Below are 12854 nucleotides of genomic sequence, written 5' to 3'. Positions count from 1 at the left end.
TCAATTGAATTTAAGTTAAAAAATATTTGCAAATCATTGAATTCAGTTTTTTTTACGCATCGTCCCAACTTCCTTGCAATTGAGGTTTGTACTGTAAATAGCATGTAGCCGAAACCATTAAAATAACATGTGAAGCTTGCTAGCAAATGACATATGGTGTATTTCATGCTTAACCATCACAATATTACTTTTGAATGGTCCTGTTCATGCACACACAGTAAAATAACTTTTTGATGTTTTTTTTTTCTTTTAAGTACAAGCCACACAAACAGTATTTAAAAACTGCAACTATTTAAAGGCACAATTGGGTGTCAGAATGATTGAAATGAACCTTAACAGGAAACAAAAAAAAGAAGTCTAAAATTAAAACTGCTGTAAATTTAATCAGTGTCCTGGATTGTTTGTAGAGAGGGAAATTAACGTTCCGAGCTGGCTGTTGAAATGCCCTCTTCAAACTGTACCAAGATGTCCAGGTCAAAATGCCCTGCCTACATTATTTTGCACAATGCCAGACAATCTTTACAAAAGGAACACATCAGTCACAAACGGAGTTTGCCAGTGCAGGCTGATTAATTTTTTTCCCAATACCTTACAGTGTGATTCATCACTATCACAGAACCGTCACTTTGGTTCATTTCAAAGCAGAAATCTGTCATCCGTATCGCTCATCCACAGAATAAATCTCGCTAATCAAAGCTCCGAACTAACATCACCCACCAAAATGTCAGGCTGCTTTTTTCATTACATTTCAGAGCAATGAGAAGAGGCTATTTATAGCAGCCTTTTAGCTGGGTTACTGCTGATAGTGGGGTTTTTATTTTCACTCATGCAAGTGCCCTAAATGAACAAGACACTAACACCATAGAGCCAAATGAAAAGCTACCTGCTGTTATTTGTCCCCATTTCAAGGATTCACTTACAAATAACCGTCGGACATAAAAAGGAAGACACTTTTCTAATCAGATGCTTGACTTCTGGTTCCTCCGGAATCTTAATTAAAGACCTTCCAGTCAATTGTATGTGGGAACAGAACGGTTTGGGGACCTGTCACAGTCAAGGAAAACCGAATTGATGACCACTATGTATTCTCTATGTATGTATTCCTTATAACTTGATTGGCTCTTTTGTAGGCTGAAAATTAGATTTGTATGTGTGGTATATGCATTCCCACGATTGTTCTAAAAAATATGCTATGGAATGGACAATTGCTTTTTTTTTTTTTTTTGTAGTGAAGCTCATTTCATGGTCAATAACACAGTAGCCTAGCATAAGGCAGGTGTAAGCCTTTAATGCATTTCTCGTTTGATGTCATACCCTTTCCACGGCGGATAGTGTATGTCAAGTGCTTCCAGTGGTCTCAAGATCTTTCACACTAGATGAACAAAAACAAAACATCCTTATTTGACCAAACTAATTTATTCATATATTTTTTGGTGGTGGTGGGGGGATGTCCTGTCAGAGAACATAGGTGTTATTAGTCTTCACATGTCAAAGCTGAGTGGAATCCGGACAGTCTAGTTATGTCATGGCAGGTCTCCTACATTATAAATGCAATCACAATCTCCTCCTGTGGATTCATCATCAGTATTCTCCTGGCGGACTGTGAATAATCCAGCTCAGTGAAACTGTAAGATTACCTCCATTCATCAAAAAGCCGCTACAGAAACCACAGCAGAATGACAGCTCATGAAACTTTCGTCATTTCTAGCCGTGTCTGACAAAACCTGGGCTACTGTTGCATTGCAAGTCAAAACCACGTTATGTTTAGCAATGTGCAACCGTTCAAACCTGCAGGCTACGTGAACACCACTAGAAATAGTGGTTTGAGAATTGGAGCTAGAAACTGATAGTGCTGAGTGTATTTGCTTCATGCAGTAACACAACAGAAGGTGATTGACATTGTCCTCTAGTTGGTATAAATGAATGTTCAAGGTGAAGGCGCTGGAAGCAGACCCAAGCAGAACAGGGCCTTACTGCCATCTAGTGGCCAGTCCGGGCTTCCTTTCAAAGATCCAAATGAGAGAAAAGAGTCAGAGGCGCATGGAGAGTGGCGGTGCCGGTGACTGCAGCTCCTGGTCCAACAGGCGGAAGAGCATGGCACTTTTGTTGCGTTGGGCTGTTTGCCCCAGAGAATGGTAGAGTTGAGCTTGCAGGTAGTGGACCTCTCGCATGCGCTCCTTGCAGTTCAGTTTGGAGAAATAAACTGCAGCCTCGTTCAGCATGTCCACCGCCGACAACGCAACATGCAAATCTGCTGGGAGACAATCAGCCGCTTATGGAAAGCAGTTTGGGTATCCATTTTGAAATGCTTGATATCAAACTTAAGGTCTATGTGCTAGTATGCTATTTTTTTTTAGGTTACTAGTATGATTTTTATTTTCAGTAGGACAATTGTGGCATATTTGTAGGACAACAAAATATTACAAGTGAGGCAAACCTGTGCACGAGTTTATCTGTGTGCTTATAGTACTTGTGAAGTGCTAGATTTGAGCATGAGAAGTTTCTAATGTCACCAGTAGTAGTGAACTAGTAGCACCTGCTAAGACAGACATGAAGGGTACTGGGCTGCGTGTGAGGCTGAAGAGCAACTCCCGGAGGAATGTGTCTGAGGCACAGTGTTACCTGCTTGTCCTCGTCTATTTGGCCACAATCCAGCAACAGCCATGTGACAGCGGACTGCCAGCAGCAGGGCGCGCCCTTTGTCTACCAGCGCTCCGTGGGCCAGAACAGGCTCGATGGCTTCATGCAGGACAAGAAGAGCCTGCTCAGGTACGCCCAACATCAACTGCGGCAAGAAATAAACAAAACCAAACCACATTTGTGTGTTTGTACTGACTACAATTGAGGGCAAATGGGTCTGGACTGACCTGCGTAAAGGTCAGGTGAAGGAGGGTCTCTGAGGCCAGCGCCTGTAGGTGGTGCTGTCGGGCCAGGGCCAAAGCTTGGAAGAGGAGAGGAAGTGCTGTGGAGAAGCCGGACGACTCCCAGTGGAGCTCAGCGGTGGAAAGCATAACTCTGCAGCAGACAAAACACTGATGATTCCTCCAACAAAACCAACTTTTCCGAAATGTTAGAATTTTGCATTGGGACGGGGTTTGCCTTTTTACCTGATGACCATCTCTGTGCATTTGGTCTTCTCGCAGTGCAGCTGCAGTCGCTGCAAGATGCTGTAAGCCTCTGTTGTTCGATTGAGAACTTTTAAAACTTGGACTTTCCTGGCAACGACAGATAGAGTATTTGAACTCCAATTGGGAGAACTAACTTCACGCGTGTCTTCACGCATCACCTGTAGAGACCCTCCGTTTTGTTTAAAGCAGAAATAGAGGTGATCAGCTGATCTGCCAAATTGTATTTCCCCTCATTCATGTACATCTGAAACTGGATTTTCAGATCACACAGCATCCAGAGCTGCATTGGGAAAAGAAAAACAAGCTGAACGCAGGACATGATTTATGGAGAAATGATTTTGTGGGTGAGAGCCCACACCTTGGCCTGCTGTGTGTGAGCAGGAAACTGATCTTTCAGATGCTGGAGGATGTCTGAAACGGCACCGTACAGACCCTGCAGCACAAGCAAAGGAAGAATGTGAACCGCTGTGCACGTCAGATATGTAACAGCAGGGCATAAATCATCACAGGTACAGTATACAAGATCCAAAGTGCAACCTGTTCGGCATGCAATTCAGCCAGATGGCAGAGAGCCACGGCGAAGGCCTCCGTGTTGTTCTGCTGGACTCCATAATTGACCGGCTCCAAGCTGCTCATGTGGAGAAGCAGTTGGGCCTGCTGCACAGCCATGGTGCTGCACATTGGAAACACAATGGGAGTAAAACAATTCATTGTAAGAGATTGTGATGTTATTGAGTCATTTAAATCCTCATTTTACGTTATTTAGAGCATTTCAAATGTATTGCAATTTTGATTTAATATGTGATTATATTTTCAAGGTCCTCTTCCCAGGTATTTTTTTTTCCCAAACATAAGCTATAGATGAATCTGTTTTACAATATCATTTTTTCTTTATACATACATGTTTTGGATTTATAAGTAAGGCTTATGCTAAAATAGAGGCTAATGAAGTTGAACCACAAATTAGATGAAAAGTAGTTTATTTATCTGCTTCCATTGAAGTTGTTAACTTACTCAACACTTTCACTTGTGATCTTTTAAGCATTCACTATATACATTTTTACAAAATTATAATATATAATAATAATTTTCTGCCAAACAAGTCTAGCATGAAGAAAAGTAACTAAGTACCAGTACAACCTCTGGCAAAAATTATGAAATCACCAGTCACTTCAAATGACAACTTTCTGGCTTTAAGAAACATTTTAGGAAACCCAAAAAGTGGAAAAATGATGGTAGTCACGGTAACAGTTACTTGTTTAGACCAAGGAAAGGAAAAGATTCAGAGGGAAAAATTATGGAATCAAAAAAAGAAAGAACGCTCCACTAATACTTTGTTGCACCACAACTGGCTTTTGTTATCTACACACTATAAACAAAAATAAATAAATAAAGCCTGCCGACGGCCAAAATGAAGCAGCGCTGCCCTTCCCTCCACAAATTGTAGCCTTTACGATTTGAAAATTGCATTCTACTACATTGCAAGGTCGATTTGAATGTGATTATTTGTTCAGCTCTACTATGAAGTGCACCGTAAACTTTGTGCCGGCCTTCCAAGGTAAACAAAACCGACCTTTTGCCGTACATCCTCCATATGGATGTAGTCTGAGCCAAGCTGATCTCGATCAACTCCGACAGGCTGTGCTTCCAGTGCAGGATGTCTGTGTCCTTTAGCGCGTCCATCAACTTGTGCGCCGTTTTACCCTGTGTTGTCCCTTGCTGGACCAAAGACTGGATGCCGAGCGACGCAAGGTACTGTAGCAGAGAGAGGAGTTGGTCAACATCAGCAGGGACGGACGGACAGGACAGCCTTAAAGGGATCAACCTCCCAGAATACTTTGCAGTGATGGGAGTTAGAGCAACCAGATGATGATGATGTCATACAGACATTGTTTTCTTGAATGTATTTGTCATTAATCTTTGTTAACTTTCAGAAGCTTTAAAACAGAATGTATTTAAAGCTGCTAAATGTAAAATATTCCATTTCAAATCACTACCGCCACCTGTTGATGAAAAATTTAACTGCACACACTCCACAGACAGAGGGCAGGAAATTCAAACCCGAATCCAGTTTGAAAACTATTGAGGAGAGCCTTGCAGGAGTACCCATTGTGAACAGCCAAGGTGTTAATCTGCTAATTAGAAGATGTTTCAGTCATAAATGGTCAAATAAAAAGACTATACAGTGGTACCTCTGAGTTTGAACATAATTCGTTCCTGCAAAATGTTCAAAGTCCGAATTGTTCAACCTCCAAAACATTTTTTCCCATAGGAAATAATGAAAATACAATGAATTCATTCCAAAGCTCCAAAAACAGAAATTCCCATTTTAATTTCTATTTATGTAAAAAACATGTACACTATGTACAGTATTTTAAACAATAAAAAATACCTTACCTTTTTTGTTGTGGTGTGATGGCATCAGTGGATGATAAATGCTATGTTAATGCTAGCTTTAATTCAGTGCTGAGTTTGTGTATTTTACATTGGGCATATTGTTAGACTACTAAACGGTCCTTGCGTGCGTTGTTTAACGTCAGGCACGTTGTTGACCAGCTAAGGGGGGATCCTCGTGCCATTGCTTACAGAAGTAGTCACGGTAATTACAATTGCGCGATAATCTCCTTCCTATTTCCGCTGTGGTTCGTAGCACTGTATGTTTTTCTTTTCTGCCACTGGCACTGTTGTCTTTTTTTGGGCCCTTGGTGAAGAAAATTGTCTTGGAAAAATAAAAATAAACTCATGAATGTATGGAGCACCTCTGGGGGCTTCACGATCTGACTGGAAATGAGCAGTGCATCGTCTCAACTACCGCAACGTGAGCATTCGGCATTGCTCGACTTCGCTCGGCTACCCGTTTTCAAGGTACGTTCGGCTGAGCTTGGGTGTTCCAACTCCGAAAATGAGTTCAAACTCCGAGGCATTTTTTACTCAGATTTTTTTGGTTGAAGTCCGAATTGTACGATTTCCGAGACGTTCAAACTCCGAGGTTCCACTGTATTTTGGGGGAAAAAAAGTTCCATATAGCAGGTCCGTGTTGTTTTTTATAACTTTTAAGTGTTGTGTAAAATGTTGAACAGTAATGTGACTTAATTTAGTCACAGACTAAACATTGACGCCGCCATTTTCAAATCTTATCTGTTGAAGCCGCTGATTAAAATTCAACAGTTAAAATAAGGCTTCTGACACTCTTCACTATAGCATTCCTAATTCGGGCCATGTTACACCCACCGGCAGGCAGAAATGAACAGCCATTTTGACAGAATCCTCCGTTAGAGCAGTGCTGTCACATCCCTTCATCTGTTCCAGTGTATAGAGCCAACTCTGATGATGCAGGGCACAAGAAGAAAAGGAAATGATTAATAACTGTACAAAAAACACATACACGAAACAATAGAAGTTGGTTTTACCAAGCAGTGCTGCAAGCAGACATGATCATTGGACTCTTGTGCGATGCGGATGGCCTCCTGCAGAACCAGACCAGCCTGCTGACTAGAGGACAGAAAAAGAAACATTCAGGTAGTCCAAAGAGCTGTCTGCTGGGTTCAACTGCTTTGGACTCACTAGTGCCCAAAGCGACAGTGAAGGCTGGCCAAGTTTAGAGTGGCATAGCGAAGATTCCTGCCATAGCCTTCTTCTCCGCTGCTTTTCCCTTCATTTCCAGACAAGATGAGGCGGTCGAAATAATGTAAGAGACTGTGGGCCGAGAGGAAGATGTCCTGTACTCTGATGCTGTTCAGGTAGTTCAAGTAGTGCTGAGGAACAAGAACACGATCCATGAAACGATCCAAGGGTGGAAATTGGAATGATGACGAAGACGAGCCTCACTGCTTCAGCAAAGTCCGGGTTAAACTTGAGCATGTTGTTGAGCTCCTCCTGCAGCAATGCTGGCTTCAGAGCTTTGTTCTCATCGTTCTTCAGAAGGTACGCCTGAGGACGCGCGGACACACCAAATGCGCATCACACAAATGCAAACTGGTTTGAAACGAACTGCTCAAGTTAGAAACGCACCTGTTTCGCAAGAAAGTACTCGGCTTGCTTTTGTGACAGGGGACCTCGGCTTGGAGTGTTTTCCGGCCTAAAATAACATCGGAGTGATGCAAATGAGCAGATATCTCCAGCAAAACACAAATTTATACTTTGAGTAAAACAGGTCAAAACACGTACGGAATCTCAGAGCCGTCTCGAGAGTTGTCCCCTTCCTCTCTGTCTAGTCGGTCTCCAACTGTATCTTCATTGCTGGTGAGATCCATATTATCCAAATCCATATGACATGACACCAAACTCACTTGGCCCTCCGTGGGCTTGGAGTACAGGTTGTGGTAGTATTGTTGGACAGACTTGTACAACTTGTACACCTGACTGAAGGAAAGCTTGTTATAGGCCAGGAGCATGTGCCTCATGAAAAGACCTAAAACACAGCAAAAGGAGAGACGAAAGCTTGATAACTTCCATTGTAATTTTTTATTTTTTTGCTTTGCAGTGCTACCCACCCACAACACTGGTTTTATACGCCTCCGAATCAAAAGCCGTGAAGGGAGTGAGCAGAGTAGAGAAGAAATGTTCCATGTCTTTCAGCTCTCCGTCGACCATTTCATCAAGCCTTCGAATGAAAAAAACAACAACAATATAAGATAGATATTTACACAGATCTTGCTTTTATTCGGACATGAAGCAACATTTTGATTTTCAGATATAATTATAAAAAGGACAAGTGGTTAACATGTCTGCCTCATAATCAACAGATTCTGGGTTTGAATCTCAGGCCCACCTGTGTGGTGTTTGCATGTTCTGCATGTGCCTGTGCTTTGCATGGATTTTCTTCAAGTTAGTTTGGTTGACGACAATAAAATTATCCATCAAAGTTCTTTAAGTGTGAATGGTTTCTGTCTTTATTGTATGTGGCCTGCAATTGTTTGATGACCAGACCAGGGTGTGCCCTGTATCTCTTTTAAAATCAACTGTGAGGCTCCAGCTCACCTGTGACCTTAACAAAGGCAAGCGCTAGTGGGTAGTAGATGGATGGAAGTAAATATACTGATTCTGCAGTAAATTGCTTTTTTTGCAACAATAAAAGACCAATGACAAAAAATGAAGTAGAAGTGTGTATATGATGTGCAAAACCTGTCCATGTATACTGTAGATAAAAAATAAATCCGTGTAGGATGCAAATGTTGTCCTACAACCGACATAACTATAGCGCTATATGAGAGATAATGTGGTCCAATACAAGAGCAGTACCGCACATTCTGCCTTTACAAAGTAAAAAAATGCGCATTTATAACTGACACTGTCAAAAAGTTTCTATTTTCTTCTAAAAAATATGTATTATTGTGAATGTAGTTTGCAGGATTGCGCCGAGAGGTTTCTAATGTAAAATGTTATAACTGTATTAAAGGGGGTTAAGGTTTAGGGACAGTTTTTTTTCTTCTTTCACACCTTATTCTGACAAAATATGCAGTCTAGGTACATTCAAATTAGAACTAATGTTTCTGTGTGTGCATTGCTCGCCAATGTACAAAATATTGGCTGTTGGAGGACTGCAGTTGATTGTTTACTTTCAAACTCAGCTTGGCGTGAGTGACGTCATGCACGCTGTCATTGTGACATCTATCATCCAAGCACACTCATACTTGTCAAAGACAACTCTCTCATCACTCTCATCTAATAGCTAAATGTTGGTGTAAGGGAGCTATGGTGTGTTTAGATTGGAGAAAAACATTTTGTGTGGTTGTTTATGATTGTATTATTATTAATATTGTTATTAAAATCCATCAATCCACCCATGCATATCCTGACTAGGGTCGCGGGTGTGCTGGAGCCTTTCCCAACTGACTTTGGGCGAGAGGCCGGGTACACACTGAACTGGTCACCAGCCAAATGCAGGGCACATATTATACACAAACAACCATGCACTCTTAACATTCGCACCTAGACACGCCACTTATTATTATTATGTGTGCGATTGTGTTTTGTGTAAATGTTGTGTACAGCTTGTGTACATTACATTGTTTGTTGTATTACATATTATTGTTTCTGTATGAATTATTATTGTTTAAAAACACAAAAAAAACAAAGCATCCTAGACATTTACATATCCAACGTTCTATTGAGTTACATGATAGGGACAAAATATTTTAAATATATTAAAGGTTGTACAGGTTTGGGGACAGTTTGTCCTGTTTGGAGCAAACCTCATTTTGACGGAATTTGCAGCGTCTGGACAACACTCTGCCACGGTCTTGAGGAACTGGCCAAGAGACAGGTCCGAGCTCTGAAACACAGCATCAAACAAGCACATTCCCACCAGTGCCGACTGTAATATGTCCACGTAATTCAAGACTACCTGCTGTAGAGGTAAGATGAGTTTGTTCAGGAGTCTTCTTTCTGGCAGAGTGATTTTAGACGATGTCATCTCGTACAGTAATGCCAGAACGGAGATTTTATATGGAGTGACCCAGTCTTTAATCCCGAAAACATTGGCATGGACCACCCCGTTTGTCATCATCGGGTTGAAGTACAAACTTTCGTGTACACTTGCCATCCTTCCAAATGTTTGCCGATATCTCCGTGAGGACGAACGAGCACTGAGCAGCCTTCGAGCAGATAGCAGTGGCTAGCTTGCTAGCAAGCTATCAAAGCGACTTCTTAACGTTAGCTCGGGTGAAAGGCATGACTTTTTTTTAGCTGAGTGTTAATTTTAAAAATAAGGCATCGCATCATATACTTTTATCTCGTCATTTAATGCATATATCTTAGAATAATAAACACAGCAACAAAAGCTATTTACTGTACTTTCAAACAACCCTCCTTCAGTCCACTTAAAAATACGTCACAGTGACGCATGTTTTTTTTGTATAATAACTTTATTTACAACATATTTCTCGACAGTTGGAACGTGAATAACAGTACAATAATGTCATAACGCGCAATTGACACATTTCCACTACTCATTTTATAAACTAATTTTGATCACAATGTCTATAAAAATATATTCTGTATAAGCAATCTTTTTTTTCTTTTTTTTTCTTTTTTAAAAGAATAATTGCAGTTTAAAAAGTACACGAAACTGAGAGTTACTTCTTGGATACGTAAGAAGGGCTCCCAGTTTGATACAAACTTCTGAAATAACAAATTTGTTCACATTACATTTAATCAAATGCTATTATACATTATTGTATGTTATTGTTTAAGAGGAGAGAAAAAAAATCTTTCGACACAAACATTTCTGCCTCAAAACGGGGGCAATTACCCGATAGGATAATCAATTATATATATATATATATATATATAATTTTTTTTTGACAGCCTTAGTCGTTACTTCTAATTAATAACATTTATTTATGTAAATTCACTGATCATGTTAAATATTTCTCACAATAATCAGGAAGCAGATACATACCAATATGCAACAATTTATTTCTATAAATCTGTTCAACTGTTTACATTTTCAAATAATCATTTATACAGCATTCCTAGAAAATGACAATGCTCCAGCACTGGTGAGCTATTTTTGGAACAGGCCTGCCAGCTACTCATGTGGTCCTTGGGGGCTTCATGGTAACCGCGGGCACCACTTTGGTGACCCTTGCTTCATAGTCCATGCATGCATGTAGAAATAGTCAAAAAGCTCCATATGCAAAAAGGTACAGCACAAACAAATACTAATCTAGAATAATCTAATCTTTATTTAATAACTGGACTCTATCCATTTATTGACCAATATTTATTATCATCATAAATTGTACAGTAATTAACAGTAATCAGTTCCGCAGAGGTTATAGAGCTATATATAGCAACAATTGTATACAATCACAATATGTCAATTAAAGGCTAAGAAGGCAAAAATATGCTTCAGAGGAAGAAGAAGAAAATAATAATGACAATAATAATGACAATAATAATGACAATAATAATGACTATAATAATGACTATAATAATGACTGTGAACGCCCGACAGGTTTGGCGTGATGACAGGACGGTAATTATCCAGGAGATGGCACTATGGCACTGTCAACTCAATGTCTGGATTTTAATTTACTTTAATGAGCTTTTACATACACGCATGCGCACGGACGCGCGGGCATTCATCATTCCATTTCTCTGTCTGTGGAGCACATTGCAGTTGACTAGGCTGACACCTGTCAGAGTTGACATTCTTTGCAAAGCCTAAACTGTCTGTAAATGCTTCTGTCAATATGACTCACAGTGAGCTAACAGTACCAGCTGCAGTTGCTAGGGTTTGATATATTAAGGATTTTACTAAATTGTAAAAAAGAAAAAGAAAAAGAAAAAGAAAAAAAAGGCAATGTATTCTCCTCCAAAAACTCCACAGATACAACAATTTGCTCATGAAAGCTGCACACATGACTGCAAATAATCACAATAATCTTTAAATAATACAAATTTTTTTGGAATTTGAACAGTCAAGAACCTATCAAGAGGCTTATAGTGCATACTTGAATTCCTACCTGATTCAACAGTTTGATACATATGGTGTATTTGGATGTTTTCAGAACATCTTTAATTATTATTGTTTAAGTACAAATTTCAACTCACAAAGAGGAAGTCCTGCTGAGTAAATAATATTATAGCTTCATAAATAAACGATGGTTTCCTATAGTTTAAGATCAGTTCAGCAAAATGCAATTTGCTAAGTTATCATTCAGTATAAGTAATATCAAATAGCGCTCACTTAACAGATTCAAGTGCTTTTCTAATGTCTGGCATCCCACTCAGCAGTTGAGTCATTGTTTAGAAGTCACATAGCTTTTCTCTCTTAACAGCACATAAATGTTATTTTTTTCATGTCACGGGCACACCAGAACTCTATTCTAAAATGTATTGCAAATGTCACCTTCTATTCTACCTGCGATGATAATAAGAAAGTCAGAGAGACCACTGCCCTGCGCTGATCTTTTGCATGGTTGGAACATGGCCTTTCTAATTAACATTTTTTTGACTTTCACTTTTTTGAAAGGTCATCTTTTCTACCTTACCCACTTGAAGCATTTTGCATAATAATATAATATACAGTTCAGTGTTCCTGGTGCTGTGTGAAAGCGTAAAAAATATGCGCCATTCTTTCCAAGCACTTGTTGTGTGACCTCCATCTGTGAGGGCTCGTGCGTCGGGGCACCTTTTAATCATCATGATATCAACAGGATGATTGCATTCTCCTCCTGCTGCCTCTCTGCTGTTTGTGTCTCAAGTGTGTTTTATAGATTAGCAGAGATACTGTAAACTTATTGCGCCTCGTGTGAGAAATGACAGACCTCTGTGTACGCTGACCCTGACTCAGCTTCCTGCTGCTTACTCAGAGACTCTAAATGGATTAAGTTGTCAGTTGGACGGCCCATCGGAGATTTTTTAATATCCAGCCTGAGGTGTATCAAGCCACCGTCTGCCAAGCGGTATCAGAGGGATTTACTTTGCTTTTATTGCATCTTTCTTTCTCCATTTTCTCATCGAGGACATGGTCATGCCCTCGCTGATTAAGGTGTGCGTGAGTAAAAATAGATTCAATGGACTCCAAAGTGAAAATTATATTTTATCATGTCAATCATAACAGATGGGAGGTAGGACAATTAAGAAGCCCAGTTTAATGTCTTGGCAGGTTTCTATTGTTGTCTCCGATCTACCCACCTCTCTTTCCTCCACACCAAAGGCTGATAAAGAAGAATGAAAAACAAACACTGGTGAATCTAGAGGACTTAATGGGTTTGA

General features: G+C 40.0%; 1 protein-coding gene across 2 annotated transcripts; it reads right to left on the bottom strand.

Annotated features, from left to right (window-relative positions):
• Window positions 1-1268: 1268 nt before the first annotated feature.
• On the bottom strand, window positions 1269-9949 carry anapc5 (anaphase promoting complex subunit 5). 2 transcript variants are annotated; one of them, XM_086074989.1, is made up of 17 exons: window positions 9475-9949; window positions 9323-9402; window positions 7622-7731; window positions 7296-7539; window positions 7140-7206; window positions 6957-7058; window positions 6693-6883; window positions 6539-6620; window positions 6360-6452; window positions 4702-4883; window positions 3666-3801; window positions 3487-3561; window positions 3287-3408; window positions 3108-3215; window positions 2868-3015; window positions 2623-2785; window positions 1269-2254 (listed from the first exon to the last, which is right to left on the bottom strand). In XM_086074989.1, exons 1-17 carry the CDS (start codon window positions 9670-9672, stop codon window positions 2031-2033), a joined length of 2325 nt encoding a protein of 774 aa, XP_085931115.1. In that variant the 5' UTR covers window positions 9673-9949; the 3' UTR covers window positions 1269-2030. The 2 variants fall into 2 exon arrangements, with proteins under 2 accessions (XP_085931115.1, XP_085931116.1); XM_086074990.1 differs by having other exon boundaries at window positions 1269-2251.
• Between the last annotated feature and the right edge of the window lie 2905 nt (window positions 9950-12854).

This window comes from Leptonotus elevatus, chromosome 5 (genome assembly GCF_054856555.1).
Source record: "Leptonotus elevatus isolate MCC_2025b chromosome 5, RoL_Lele_1.0, whole genome shotgun sequence".
NCBI classification, from domain to species: Eukaryota; Metazoa; Chordata; class Actinopteri; order Syngnathiformes; family Syngnathidae; genus Leptonotus; species Leptonotus elevatus.
The sequence above is the reverse complement of the archived record's forward strand: the minus strand, read 5'-3'. Positions and strand labels throughout refer to the sequence as shown.